Genomic DNA, 15,363 nt, shown 5'->3' on the forward strand with positions numbered 1-15,363 from the left:
GCCTCAGCTAAGCCTTCCTTAATAATGAAAGAGAATTTTAAATTCAGAGAAAGCTCTCAGTGACCCCCCCCCCACCTCAGCGCACCGTCCCAGCAGCTCCACTCCCTCGCTGACGGTTTCCATGACAACCATCTTTCACTTGTCCTAGAAATGGAGCGTAATAAATGAAGAATGATGTTTAGTGGAATCGCTCAGCCGTGTTTTTCTCTGCTCGTCATTGAAACTTGAAACGATAAAAACGTCGGAGCACACAGGTAAACGAGTAAACAGGTAAACGAGTAAACAGGTAAACGAGTAAACAGGTAAATGAGTAAACAGGTAAACGAGTAAACAGGTAAACGAGTAAACAGGTAAATGAGTAAACAGGTAAATGAGTAAACAGGTAAACGGGTAAACAGGTAAACGAGTAAACAGGTAAACGGGTAAACAGGTAAACAAGTAAACAGGTAAACGAGTAAACAGGTAAATGAGTAAACAGGTAAACGAGTAAACAGGTAAACGAGTAAACAGGTAAACGAGTAAACAGGTAAACGAGTAAACAGGTAAACGGGTAAACAGGTAAACAGGTAAACGAGTAAACAGGTAAACAGGTAAACGGGTAAACGAGTAAACAGGTAAATGGGTAAACAAATAAACAGGTAAACAAATAAACAGGTAAACGAGTAAACAGGTAAACGAGTAAACAGGTAAACAAATAAACGAGTAAACAGGTAAACGGGTAAACAAATAAACAGGTAAACAAATAAACAGGTAAACGAGTAAACAGGTAAACGAGTAAACAAACATTGTGTGGTTCAGGGTTGACATTAAGGAAATTCCTACGTTTGTTGTTTTGGCTCCTCCCACTGTGAGTTTTAGTCTCTTTCAGGGTAAATTTCCTCCTTCAGTCCAGATGTTTATACTTAAACATCTGGAACGGTTCTGGTTTCTGAATCATCTGCTGCTGTCGTTCTCTGAAAGCTGATTGGTTGTTGTTATCCTTACACAAAATGATGTCTGCATTCAAAGCAAACCACTGGAGGCTGCTGTCAACCACGGACTGTATATAGAACTGGACAGAGCGGCTGTGATGTCATCCATAGAAAATCTCTTCCTTCCAGCCAAATGAAGTTAATTGAGTCGTCATTTTTCTGCGATATGGACGCCGCCATGTTGGAGCCAAACAACAGTGATTGGTCGGAGTTGGTCTGAGTCACCGTTTCTATAGTGACCACTGTCACCAATCAGGAGTGAGCTTGTTAGAAAGCCACTCCCCTATCACTTAAAAAGAGGTTAAATGAATCAGATGTTGTAAACGTAGGATCTAGCAGGCTCCGCCTACTTGTATTGAGGCATCTGATTATGTGTTAGATGTTAGGAAGGTTTTAGATCAAGAATGTTGGTTCTGACCAACAGAATGACTGCTAACAGCTGCTTGTTTTTCTATAGTGTCTGCGGGATTTTGGGGAGGAGTCACTCAGTCCAGCTCTCTTATACAGTCAGCAGAATTCCTCATCGACTCCCATGTTAAAAGGCAGATTTTGTTCCGTTTTTTGAGATGTGGAGGTGGGCGGAGCTGCTTCATGTGGGCCTCATCCTCAGAAAAGCTCCGCCCAAAGCGTTCAGTACCTTTGTTTGAAGGGAGGGGGCACACCAAATCTTGACTTGATTGAGCCGCTTTTGTCCTACACAATCTACTGGAATGATGGTGTTAACGGTTGAAGAGTCACGGTCAGTCAAAGAACACGAACACTGGAGCTCCGGGTGTTTAAGATCCCTGATCTGTGAAGAGTCATGTTGGTGTGGATGGATCCCACAGACCTTCAGCTGGTTTAGAACTGGGATTTATTTCGCTCAAACAGGATCAAAGTCACAGCAGTGAAGACCAGCGACGTCTCTGATAAATAAACCGTGTACAGTTCCATTCACTATGCAGTCGGGTAAGGCATGCACAGGCAGAGTCCACGAGACGCCATCCTGACGTCTGCACCTTCTCTGGGAAACGGCAGGCGGGAAACGGCAGGATACATACAAAAGATTATAAAAGTAGAAAGGTCGGCCGGCATTTACACAACGGAGAGAAATGAATACACAACTCAGAATGAACCGCACACGAATCCTTCAGAAGGTTTTCAGGCTTTGATGAAACATGAAACTTTCATCATTATTTTACATCTGCAGACGTCCGTTAAAACAAATACACGTTTCTGTGAAATACTGTTAAAGTTAGAACGTTTAAACATTAAAGACACTAATTTAACTTATTATTGTAACTTTTTAAGGTAAACAAGATTGTATATTTTTAGCAAACTTTTATTTTTTCTTTGTTTAAATGTTTAAAGTAGGGCTGGGAACCAATTCAAACATTTAACTAATTAATCGCATAGCTGGGAAAAAATTAATCACAATAATTTTTTCTTTGTTACATTATTTCACTTATCTGCAAATAATCTCCAAATGAAATCCCACGTAGCTGTACATTTAGAACATTTATGTTTGATTAGTGATTTCAACCGATTAAAAAAATATTCAGATCAAACTTCAGTGTCGTGATTAACGATTAATCGCAGTTCATCACAATGTTTTAGCAGGTACATTTTACACCTGAAGTGTTTACATTTATTAAGTATTAACCCAGAAATATAATTTGTGTACAAAACACGTCAGAACTCTAAAGACTTTTCCGTCTGCAGTTTTACTCAGTGACGGGTTGTGTTACCGTGACAACGAACCGGACCACGGATCAAACAGATTTTTGTTAAAAAGAGATTTAAACCAAAAGATCAAAGTACTCAAATCCAGTTGAATACCGTGGTATACGTGGGATGATCCATGAGGAAGTGTTGACCTGAACGCCGAGCCAAAGACGACCTCTGCTCCGTGAGGCGGATTCATTTACATGAATAAATATTCATTTTTCGCCTGCGTTAACATCCACAGCCCTAATTTAAAGATTCCTCTCAGATTTTTAAAGCAGAAACAGTTTGTTCATGTTGTGAAAAGACTGAAAACCTTCATCTGGACCTTCCAGCAGAACTGAGACTGAAGGGGGGGTTGGGCCTCAGGACCGCCGAGCCGCTTTCTCTGGACGCCGTTCCTGCGTCTGTCCGTCGCGGCGCTGAAGCTCTAACAGTCGTCGGAATCACAGCCGGTGAAGGTGGAAGCGCAAGCAAAGTTCATGCTGAGTCCTGCTGCAGCGTGGTTTCTGCATGCTACATTCAGAGCGGGGGCGGGGCGGCGTGGACGTCCGGGAGGTTCTGGGACGTCGAACGTTTCCGGTAGAGTCCAATATTCGGGGCACTTCAAGGACTCTATCTCCTCTCCTTCAGATCAGGATCAGGATAATCCAGATTGCAGCAGACCATAATACTCTCAGATTACACGCTGCGGTTACAAACGATGTTTTGTTTTCAGAGTCGATCCTGGCTGTGAAGCTTCATGAATGATCGGCTGCCGTGTCTCAGGAAGGATCTTTGGAATCCTCTCAGTCCCAGCGGCTGAGCGCCGACCTGGAAGGCAAACGAGCCAAGATGGCGTCCGACAGCCGCCGGAGAAAACCGTCAACGATCACGGAACCACTTTTCTCTCGAAACACGAACTCTCTGGATTCTCTCGGACTCAGGAAACAAACCTCTGTTTGCTGGTGGAGCTTCCTGCCCTCCAGGGGGCGCTCCCTCACAGCAGGACGTGTATTTTTATTCTGCACTCTCTCCCCGCGTGCCTTTGAGCCTCGACCTTCCTGCTGATGCAGTTCAGCGCAGTGAATCTGAAGCGGGAAGTCTGACAGACGGACTCGCTTCCATAGAAAAACATTCTGTATAAATACTGTAAACATGCACAGGTTATAGAAGACCATTTTGATCCATAACAGCTTATTTCCTCAAAGTTCTCCCACATCTGTCACAGCAGCCGGTCGCGGCGCCCCCTGCTGTTTGGCACGGCGTGATGCAAAGATGAAGTTGGGTCGTCAGCAGGAGTCCGGCCTGGTTCTGCACGGGTTCCGGCTGAAGCACCGACCGCGTTTGGCACCGGGAGCCTCGTTTTTCAGGCGAGGCGTCCTCACCTCCACGAGGGAGGATCAACACAAACCCAACGATGCAGCGGCTACAAAAATACTCCTTACAAGTCCCAAAGAAGCTGGTTCTGGTTCAGGTTTGATGCAGCAACAGTTGAAGATTTTCATCTGAACTGTGGGAAGACGTTTACTCTCTCGGATTGGGGGAAAGCCTCTCCGGTTTGGACAGAAGGTAACATGGAGGTGATGGAGTCTCCATCCATCAGCTGGTGTCCACCGACAGCTCCATGAACAGGGAAGTGGACCAGCCTTCATAGGAGGGCGTGTCCCTTAAGGGTCTGGTTCACTGAGAGATGCTCCCTGAAGGACAGGCAGGACCACAAGTCCACCTTAAGAGACGCTCCTCATCCCATTCAAACCAACAACTCAGTGATGGCTGAGCAGCTGGACCATGAGGTGATGGACCAACGGCTGAAGAGATGGATGAAGGAGTCGTCATGGCCAGACCACCACGAAACAGCCGATCATCAGGAGGAAAAGAGGAGGTGAAGACAAACGGTTCCACCTGAAACCCCAACCGGGATCAAAGACTCCAACGGTTCCAGGAAAACCTTCTGTGGTGATTAGCTGATGTTCTGAAGGAGCTTCAGATCCCAAGACTCCAGTGGAGGAAAAAGGAAGAAGTTCATCTCAGATCAGGTTAAAGACGGACTGAATACACGGCGATGGAGCCGAAACCAACAGGAAAGAAGAACCAACAAACCACGAAACTGGATGAACCATAACTGAAGGAAAACCTCGGAGTCCGGAGAAAAACCAACAAGCAGAGAGTCCAGAAGACTCATGGAGACAGAAGGAAGTCCTCCGGTTTGCTGATGATCAAGATCAGGGGATCTGAGGTCTGGATTTGTTCTACCTGATCAGGAGCTGGAGGGAAAACCTGCAGTTTGGTTCGGAAAATCCGACATTTTTCTCTGATCACATAGAGTTTGTGTCTGTAAAGAGGAAGGAAATATAACCACAAAAGGACGATGTGACTTCTGTCTGTGTCACCGTTCAGAATCAAATCAATTCAAATGATGGAAAACCCAGAATGAAAGGAGAGGTTCTGAACAGAACAGCTGAACCAGAACAAGTTAGTTTTCCTGACCCGGTTTCAGGATGTCATGAACAGGACATGAACGGCTCTCTCTTAACTTTGGTTTGTGTAAAAACAAGAATTCAGTCCTCAGGAAGGAGGAAGGTGGATTTGTTTTTGGATGAAATGAAGATCCAATAGTTTCTGAATGCAGCTCAGAAGTTTAGAGAAACTGGAGAGATGCATTCTGGGATGGATGTGAAACCTCAACCTCACACGGCTTTGTGTCCGATCAGCAGACGCTGCGGTGGGAGGAACTTAATCTGGCTGGAAGGGGCGGGCGGGCGGAGCTGGCTTTGGTTTCAGCGGCGGAGCGCTCGCTACAGGAAGCTGCAGGAACTCGACCCTTGATGATCAGTCAGGCAGAGAACAGCTGCTGGATGACGCGTTGGCGTCAAAATCCTCCAGTTTTCTCTCTAAAGTCTGTGAAGTCTCGATGAAGTCGGCGCTCCGGCGGAGTCCGGCGGCGCTCCGGCGGTGGTCCGGCAGAGTCCGGCGGCGCAGCAGCTCCAGACTCCGAAGCCGGTCCTTCAATTTCCTGCAGGCCGGCCTCCTCTGTGAGGAGCGCCGTTGACTGGAGGGAGGAGACAGTCCAGAGGAGATAAGCTGCTACCACAGAATGACTGGGGCGTTCCCTTCGTGGGGGCGTGGTCTCAGGCCGTGTTGGAGGTAGAACGCCGTTCGGTCCATGCTCGTGCACAAAAACAACAACCAAGAACACAGAGTGTTTGTCCACACTGTTGGTGCTTGAGAGGGGCGGAGCTTCGGGAAGCGGATGGTCTCTGGGTGTTTGCTGGTTTCAGTGTTTGAGGATCACTGCAAGGACAAACATGAGATCACCGACGCGGTCAGAGGGCAGACGGGCCGAGGGCAGGAAGTACTCACAGCCCCAGTTCAGGGCGATGGCTGCAGCGATGATGGCGATTCCTCCTAAAATGGCGACGATGGACAGCACCATGGCGTTCCGGCCCAGGCGCCGCGCTCCGTCCACGTTCCCCTGCTGGAGGCTGTTTCTGGACTGAACAGAAGCAGAGCGGCGGTTTGGCATGACTCACGGTCGCTCGGGGGTCGTCTGCGGCGCGGGGACCTACCATCACAGAGAAGGTGAGCGCCACGATGTTGATGGGGACCAGCGGGCAGAAGCAGGACAGGATGGCGAGGATCAGGTAGTCCCGGGGCTTGGACCCGTCCGCAGCGCCCTCTGTGATTGCGCTGGGCTGGCGGGTGAGCGAGGGCCTGGGCGAGCCCGCCGCCACCGAGCCGGACCGGCTGCCCAAGCGAGGCCGGCCGTTAACGTGGCCGCCTGGCTTAGCGTGAAGCTTGGGCGACACAGAGGAGGCTGCGGGAGACGCGTCGGCCAAGGAGGGCGCCACGCCGTTACCTGAAACACAGTTATAGAAACGTTTTCCTTTGATGTTCTTTGATGTTCTTTGACCACTTCTGCTGTCTAGACCAGGGATCCCCACACTATGGCCCATAGTGTGGGGATCCCTGGTCCTGGTCTCCGTTGAAAAGTTCTCGTGGGTCGTAAAGTTTTAGGCGTCGCCGGCGACACCCAGGTGTTGAAGGGTTAAAGCCAGGAGGTTCCAATCGATCAGAGATCTACTCACTGGACTCTTTGCTCTCACTGATCACCATCAGATGTTCCATGGGTTTCTCCTCCGAGTGTTGGCTCTCCGTTTGCTGCTCGCCGGCGGCCGGCTGAGAGCTCACCGCACAGTCTGATGCCTCCGGCTGCGAGCTGATTGGCTGCTGGGGCTCCTCCATGGCGCTGGGGCTGGTCCGACTGACTGCTGAGGTTGTGGGTGAAGAGAGGCGGGAAGGCAAGGCTGGCTCTGCGGAGGATGAAGAGAGGATCAGTCGCCCATGGAGACACCTGAGCGGTGATTGATTGGAATGAAAAGACAACCATCACAGTTCACCTGTGTAGAAGTTCTAGAGGACCGACTCGTCAATCAAGAGCCCCCCCCACACACACACACATCCAGTCAGTGGCACCAGAATCGACCGCGGCCGAACAAATCTTTCTGTTTGATCTGTTGTGAATTGGTCTCTTTTACCTTGATGTGCATCAAGCCCTCTAGTGGTTGCTGGGTGAACTGACCTGGTTCCAGTCATTTTGGTTTTCAAACTGTTGGGAGATTTGAACCGTTTCATGCTAAAAAAGAGAAAACTCTTCAACGTTCACCAGAGGACAGAACATTCCTGACATGAACCCTCGAGACCCGACCGTAAAGACACCAGACCAGAACTTTGGGTCTGCTGGTCTCCACCAGCACCGAGACCTGAAGGTTTGTGGGTCACAGGTTCATTATGACGGAGACTGGACCTGGAAACTGACTTTTGGGATGGACTCACCAAACCCTGTGATGTTTAGTTCTCATCTTAGCTTGTTAGCATTAAATATCCGGGTTCTAAAGAGTCAGCAGATTTAGGGGGCGGAGCTATTGAACCCCTGCACCCCTGCACTTACCCCCGACTTTTTAAGTCAACATTAATATTATTATTGACAGATTAAGAAACCATAAACAAAAACATTTTTTAAAAAGTAACATTTTTAAATGTAATCTTGAAACGATTCTCTTCAATAATAAATCAGCTTGAAAACTTCTGATCCGATCATTTGAAACAGCTGCTGTTCTCATTTCCCACCATTGCAAAGTCCCCCCACCCCCCATAGAAAATGCTCAAGCTCCGCCTCCTCATCAGAAATGTTTAGACTCTGCCCCTATTATGGAGCTCTGCTCCCCCATATAAAAAGTTTTGGCTCCGCCCCCACATACAATCTTCTAGCCCCGACCACATTGATAGTGCTCTGGCTCAGCCCCCCAATATGAAATGTTCGGGCTCCGCCCCCCCCAGAAAATCTTCTAGCCCCGCCCCTGGTTAGCTGTTAGCATTCATTCGTATCAGCTAAATTTTAACGTAAATTTCAGCAACAAAACTGTTTTAAGAAACAGATTCGTGTCTTTGTTTTCAGACGCGCCTATCATCATTATTACATAAACTAGATTGGATCCTGATGGAGGAAAAACAAATCTCAATTTCTTTATCCAGCGTAAAGCCACACCCCCTGTTTCAGGGGGCGTGGCTTCAGATAACGTCATCAAATGTTTGTGCTGGCTCTTTTTTCTGAGTGACACGTCAGAGAAACGGCGCTCAGACGTGGCGTCGTGTTTCCCGTCGTGTTTTTTTAAGTTTCCTGCGCCGAAACCTTTAGCACCTTCAGGTCTGAACGGCTGAAACTGCAGCGATCATGAAGGAGTTTCAGGCAGAAGAAATTTGGATGTTCTTCAGGTTTTACTCTGCTGTGCTTTACGGGTTTGCTGTAACTTCTCCTGGAAGCCCCGCCCCCTGAGATGGTAGTAGTAGTAGTAGTAGTAGTAGTATGTGTTTTATTTCATTTTCAAAGCACACAAAAGGAGTTTTACAATAATCTTGTTTTTTTTTTTTAAAAAGTGAAAATGAAAAGGGACAGAAAGAAGAAAACTTATTGTCTCTGCCCCATTTAACCAAGTCAGTAAATAATTTCAGTCAACAACAAAATTAAGCAAACAGAATAGACAAATAGTAAAAGAAACAAACACCAAAAATAGTAGGGAAAAAGGTAGTAATATTAACAAATAAAAAAAAAACAATAAAATAAAATAAAATAAAATAACCAAATAAAGTAAATACCTCATAAACCCTTTTTTTCCCTATTCTCTTTTTCCCTTCTTTCCCATTAAGCCCTTTTTTAATGACTGTTTGATTCGTATGATGTGAGCATTTGTTTTTTCACAGTTTTTTTAAAAGTAATGATTGAATGAGATTCTTTTATAGATTTTTCTAGAGTATTCCATAATCTAATACCCTGCACTGAAACACTTTTTTCCTTCATTTTGGTTCTAAATTTATTGGTTTTAAAAATGTCATGCCCTTTTAGGTTATAATTGCTCTTTCTTTTTTCAAACTTCTTTTGTATGTTATGTGGTAAACTTCTGTGATGTGCTCTGTACATAAGTTTTAATATGGAATGATTTACTAAGTCTTTAAATTTTAATAGTTTTAGCTTTATAAACAGAGGTGTAGATGGATCCAGATACTTACTCCCAGTAATGATTCTTATTGCTCGTTTTTGTAACACAAATATTGAATTTATTGATTTCTTGTTAGCATTTCCCCAAATTTCTATGCAGTATGTCAGGTATGGTACAATCAGTGAATTTTATATGAGGTATAATGATTTTTCGTCTAGTGACCATTTAACCTTATATAACAGTTGTTTTTGCTATTTTAGTTTTTATGTAGTTGATATGAGATCTCCAGCTTGTTTTATCGTCTATGATCACCCCTACAAACTTGGTTTCTTTCACTTGTTTAATTTGAGAACCTGCAATTTCCACTGAGATGTTAGTATTTATCTTATGGTTGCTAAATATCATCAGATTTGTTTTTTCACAATTTATTGATAGTTTATTTGTATCTAACCATTTTTTTATTGTTTCCAGCTCCCTTTGGATTAACGCCGTCATTTGTTTTATGTCGTCACCCACATAATAAAACGTAGTGTCATCAGCAAATAAAATACATTTTAAGAATTTGGATGCACTGGTGATGTCATTTATATAGATGTTAAAGAGTTTGGGGCCCAAGACTGAACCTTGGTCACAGCTGCCTGGAGTTTTCTCATTAAGTTTCATTCTGAAGGAGGGTTCTGGTTCTGTCCTGTTGTCACCATGGGAACATCTTCTCAACTTTTATTCTGAAAATCTGTTCTTTTGTCATTCTTTGCCCTGTAGGGTTTTTTGTTTGTCATCCTTCGAGTCTTTCCTGGTCCTGGTTTCTTCCACCGGCTAACCATAACTCACAGAGGCTGAACACGCTTCAGGTGGAAACAGGTGATCACATTCTCATGAGATGACATCATCCTGAAGCTGGACTTCCTCCCGCTCCTCCTCGTCAGCCTCGGGTCTCTCTGTCCGTCCTCAGCAGGTTCGGTAACCGGAGGACTTTTTCTGCATCGCTGTCAGAAACAGATCCTGGCTGCAGAGCTGCTGAGGACGGATGTTTGGGAAACCAGAGAACGCCGACTGCAGCGGCAGCAGATCTCAGAAAGAGTTGGCATGAAAGCCGAGAAGTTTTTCAAAAGTTTCCTCGGGCTCAGATGAAGCTCCAGATCTGTGTGGAGCAGATCTGTGTGAAGCAGATCTATTTAAGTAGATCTATGTATAACAGATCTGTGAGGAGCAGATCTATGTGAAGCAGATCTATGTATAACAGATCTGTGAGGAGCAGATCTATTTAAAGTAGATCTATGTATAACAGATCTGTGAGGAGCAGATCTATTTAAAGTAGATCTATGTATAACAGATCTGTGAGGAGCAGATCTATTTCTAGTAGATGTATTTAAAGCAGATCTATGAGCAGATCTATTTAAAGTAGATCTATGTAAAACAGATCTGTGTGGATCAGATCTATGTGGATCAGATCTATGTGGATCCTTGAGCTGTTTTTATCTCGGTGACTAATGGCGTTCTGGCCTCTGCTCTGGTGGAGGCGGACCTGCTGAGCAGAACCGCTTCTGGACCCGAATGCAAAGTGTCCTGGGAGGTTCTTGCTCATTGGGTCAGAATTTCTTAAGAGTTGTTTCTACTTTTAGATCAAAGGATTTTGAGCTTTCAAGTGGAAAGAACACAAAGATTCTAGAAAGTTCTGACCCGTACAGAAGAAACTTCATGAGGATGGACCAGCAGCCACTCCTCCACAGTCAAACTGTGAGATTGCTAGTTCTGGTTCTGGAACAGAAGTTCTGGTTCTGAAGGTGTTGCTGCTGCTCTTAAACCCACATTTGTGGATCGTCATTCAGCAGCGTTTCATGAAAGCTGCAGATCAATAAACGTTCTGATTGATCAGAGGATGAACGGCTTCATGAAGGAGCCGCTGGAATACCGGTCAGGAATACCGGAATACCGATATAATAGCTGTTCGGCGGCACAGACGTTTCTGGAAGGTTCCAGCTGACAGCAGTGGATGCAGTTTGTTTTCCAGATGAGTTAATGATCAGACCTCAGCGTGAAGCTGGACTCTGATTCATCGTTCTGGACGGGTCTAAACATCCGGGAGTTCTGTGAAAACTTGACCACAGCTCAGCAGGAAGTCAGGTATCTGCAGTGGGCGGAGCCAGCTTTCTGCTCCTGCACGGTCCACAAAGCTGGAATAATTTCACTTGAAGTTTAACGGTTCAGAACCCAGAGTTTCTACTGAGAGTGAAACCACATCAGCGGTTCTGAAGAAGATCCAGAACAACAGAACCTTCAGTCTGATGGAAACGACCAGAATGTTCCTGGAAGAAGACGAAGGATAAAACGGGAAACAGAGATATGAAGATTCTTATTTTCACCTGGAAAGAAAACCAGGATCTGCTTCTGATCCCAGAAACTCAAACCTGGATCAGAATCGTGACCGGATCTGCAGCCGGCAGCAAAACCCACATTTCACAGAAGACGTTTAAACTGAAGTCCGACGGGGTTTTGGTTCTGGAACCCAGCCAGCAAGGCCAAGTGGGGCCCACATGGTTCAGAAGTGGGCAGAGAATGTGGGCCCCAGTTGGGTTTGTCCTCATTTTCCGTGGTGGCCCAGCTGTGTTGGCCCACATTGGCTTCTAGGGACTAGAGGCCTTACGGCGACCCTGCTAGCCCTGCTGACTCCTGGGCGGCGGAACTCGCTACGCTGTCCACCGGGCGACTGGCTAGCATAGCCACCTCAGCTAACGTGGGCAAACACAGCTGGGGCCACCATGGAAACTGAGGACAAACCCAATTGGGGCCCACATTCTCTGCCCACTTCTGAACCATGTGGGGCCCACTAGGCCTTGCTGCCTGGGAAGAACCAGCTGACGGACGGGTTCTGTTTTCAGACGGAGCAGGTCCGGTCGAGGTCCTCCTCCCAAGAGGAGACGGTGACTTCCTCATCCGTCAGATCCGTGGATCGGCGGTGATCCAGCTGCTCGGTGATGTCGGCCCGGTTGCCATGGTGACGAGATGCAGGAAGTCAGATCTCCAAAAAGCTCAGAGTCTCCAGAACGAGAAGAGGAGTGACGCAGCAGAATGAGGGTTTGATGTCTGCGCAGGAACATCTTCCTCTTCCTCTTCCTCTTCATCTTCCTCTTCATCTTCCTCTTCATCTTCATCTTCATCTTCCTCTTCCTCTTCATCTTCATCTTCCTCTTCCTCTTCCTCTTCCTCTTCCTCTTCCTCTTCCTCTTCCTCTTCATCTTCCTCTTCATCTTCATCTTCCTCATTCCCTCAGCGACACTGCTGCGGGGGAGGGGGTCTTTAATGAAATGCTGACGGGTCACTAACGAGCTGGACTGCAGAATCCTGCAGCAATTAACCCACTTCAGAGGCGGGTCGGCGCCGGCGGCGGTCCGGCTGTGCTGCAGCGTCCGCTCGGTGCTAATGAAGTTGACTCCACGGCGGGAGAGAGAAAACCGGATTATTCAGGTAGAAACTGGATTACAGCTGCTGGATGTCATCCGTCTTCTCCTCTGAATGAAGAGCCGACTTCATCTGCAGAACCTCAGAGAAACGGACCGGACACCTGAACCACACCTGAGACACAAACTCACCTGATCCCACCCAGAACCAGCTAGAAAGGCTTTCCTTCCTCTGGTTTCTATGGAAACAGATTCTGAGCAGCTGAATCCACAACAAACACACCTCCTCCAAACAGAACTTCTGAGAGACAAGAACTCTCATCAGGTCCTTCAGAACCCAGAACAAAGTGAGTCCAAGTAGGAAGCTCCTCCTCCGGATCCAGACCGAATCCAGACCGGGTCCAGACTGGGTCCATACCGGAGCCAGATCGGTTCCAGACCGGATCCAGACCGAATCCAGACCGGGTCCAGACCAAATCCAGATCGGATCCAGACCGGGTCCAGACCAAATCCAGACTGGGTCCAGACCGAATCCAGACCAAATCCAGACTGGGTCCAGACCGAATCCAGACCGGGTCCAGACCGGGTCCAGACCGAATTCAGACTGGATCCAGACCGGGTCCATACCGGAGCCAGATCGGATCCAGACCGGCTCCAGACCGAATCCAGACCAAATCCAGATCAGATCCAGACCGGGTCCAGTCCGGTGTTTCTGCAGAGTGAAGGTTACGGCGGTTTGAACTCCATGACTTTCTCCTTCAGGTACAGGCTCGGTTCTAGCTGGTGGGTTCTGATGCAGTTTGGATCTGATCTCAGAACATTAAAGGTCTGATGGTTCCGTTCCTCTCTACAAACCCCCCGGGGGCAAAACGGAGGAGGAGGAGCCAGAGCTGTGATGTCTGAAACAAACATCCATCCCATCATCATCTTCATCATCATCACGCCCTGAGGGGAGGAGGTCCATGTCAGGAGAACAATCCCACAGGGAACTCTCAGAACTCCTAAAGCCCGTCTGTATGTCGGGGTCATAGGGTTGCTGGAGCCTATCCCAGCCGTTGAACGGGTCGGCGGTCCGACCCCCAGAGGTCTGATCTGCAGAGAACCACCTTTAGGGTCGTCCTGTCAGAGACCACGAGTGAAAACATCACAGCAGAACCAGCAGAAGTTCTGATCCACGACCGTCAAGCCCGGTTCCTCCAGAACCCCTCAGACAGGATGGTTCTAGATCAGAACCTCTGCAGTTCTGATCCAAGGCTCCAGCAGCTGCTGGTTGTTCTTTGGAGTGGAGCTGGAGGCGGGGCATGCTGCTGCACCTCCTGCACCTCCACCTGCACCTCCACCTGGACCTGAACCTCCACCTCTACCTCCACCTCCTACACCTCCACCTACCTCCTGCACCTCCACTGAGGATCATTCAGACTCAGATCCTCAGTCTCTGCTTCTCCTTCAGAGGTTCTGCTCTGTTCTGGTTCTGATCTCTGGGTTTTGGAGCTGGTACCGGGTCAGTCTGAGTAGAACCTCCTGCTGATCCGTCACTGCAGCACCGCGCTGCATTTTCCCGCCAGAGGAGAACAATGGGCAGCAGAGCTGCAGCGGTTTGAGCTGCGGAGCTTCTGATGCATCATGACCACGCCGCGATGCAGAACCTTCATCATCATCATCATTCCTGCGGTCTGCAGCCGACACACCCACCCACTCACACACATGTGCACTCAGGAGGAGCGGCTCACCTGGACCTAATCCTCAGGGAGACGCAGGGCGAGGCTCATGGCGTCTGAAGGAGGAGGAGGAGGAGGTGCTGAAGAGGAGGAGGAGAGGAGGAAGGACCGCTCCGGAGAGGAGAAGCTGCTCTGGATCAGTGATGGAGACGATGCAGAGTCGCTGCAGCAGCTCGTCTGCAGGAGGGGGGTGGGCGTGCGTGTGCACGAGCGTGTGTGGTCACACTCACGCTCGTGCACACACCAGCTCTTTCTTCTCTGTTCTTTCTTTTCTGTCAAGTCGTTTTTTGTCGTCTGTCAGGACTTTCAGAATAAGAGCAGTAACTTCAGAAGTTAACGTTCAGACAGAAACAGGAGGATCACGGATCCTCTCAGCTGAGATCACCAGATCCTGATCTTTGTCTGTCAGTCACAAAGGGAACCGTTCCAAAGCTGAACATCTTCATCCAGAGTCTTCCTCAGTGTCTGAAGCTGGTTTGGGTCACAGCTGCCCTGAAGGGAAAAATGTTGCTGATGTTTTGTTTCAGTGATGCAGCATTTCTTCACATGGTTGATTCGTTTTCTTCTAAAACTCTCATCATTTACATAAAATGATCACATCCACGAGGATTAAACTGATCAGAAGAAGATTATTTTACTTTTTTCCCTTCAGCTGTGTCCGACTCTTATTTTGAAAGGTGAGGCTGGAAGTGTTTGCCTGAGTGCATTTTATTGTGAAAGTTTTTAAGTTGCGTAGGTTGGTGGACTTGTATCGCCCCCTGCTGGTCATTCTTTGTAAATGTTAAAGTTTACTGAAAATGGGTGTGTGTGTGTGTGCGCGCGTGTGTGTGCGCGTGAGCGTGTGTGTGTGTGTAATCTTCAGTTTTGTGTTAACACTGCAGATCTTTAAGATGCATTTGTGTTTTCAGTTTTATTCCTCTGTCTTCATTTATCTCTCCCAGCAGATCGTTTGTGTTTTTGCTGGTTTGTGTTTTTTGTTGTTTTGTGTTTTTGTTGGTTTGTTTTTTGTTGGTTTGTTTTTTTGTTGGTTTGTGTTTTTGTTAGTTTGTTGTCTGTGTTTCTCCAGTAATGACTGAACTATCTCTGATTCTTCCTG

General features: G+C 47.3%; 1 protein-coding gene across 2 annotated transcripts; it reads right to left on the bottom strand.

The window, feature by feature from the left end:
- Positions 1-1,807: 1,807 nt before the first annotated feature.
- Positions 1,808-14,724, bottom strand: LOC112139437 (proline-rich transmembrane protein 2). 2 transcript variants are annotated; one of them, XM_024262247.2, is made up of 5 exons: positions 14,280-14,724; positions 6,743-6,967; positions 6,224-6,513; positions 6,018-6,150; positions 1,808-5,948 (listed from the first exon to the last, which is right to left on the bottom strand). In XM_024262247.2, the coding sequence occupies exons 2-5, from the start codon at positions 6,897-6,899 to the stop codon at positions 5,932-5,934; spliced, it is 597 nt and encodes a 198-aa protein (XP_024118015.1). In that variant the 5' UTR covers positions 6,900-6,967; positions 14,280-14,724; the 3' UTR covers positions 1,808-5,931. The 2 variants fall into 2 exon arrangements, with proteins under 2 accessions (XP_024118015.1, XP_024118014.1); XM_024262246.2 differs by lacking the exon at positions 14,280-14,724 and adding an exon at positions 13,939-14,203.
- Between the last annotated feature and the right edge of the window lie 639 nt (positions 14,725-15,363).

Source organism: Oryzias melastigma, linkage group LG17, assembly GCF_002922805.2.
Source record: "Oryzias melastigma strain HK-1 linkage group LG17, ASM292280v2, whole genome shotgun sequence".
Classification (NCBI taxonomy): Eukaryota; Metazoa; Chordata; class Actinopteri; order Beloniformes; family Adrianichthyidae; genus Oryzias; species Oryzias melastigma.

Excerpts from the sequence above, each read along its gene's own strand:
- LOC112139437 (XM_024262246.2), bottom strand. The coding sequence starts at position 13,963 with ATGATCCTCAGTGGAGGTGCAGGAG. Across the intron at positions 6,968-13,938 it reads CCTCAGTGGAGGTGCAGGAG|AGCCAGCCTTGCCTTCCCGC; the intron begins GTAGGTGGAGGT and ends CATCCTCCGCAG. Across the intron at positions 6,151-6,223 it reads CGCTCACCTTCTCTGTGATG|TCCAGAAACAGCCTCCAGCA; the intron begins GTAGGTCCCCGC and ends GCTTCTGTTCAG.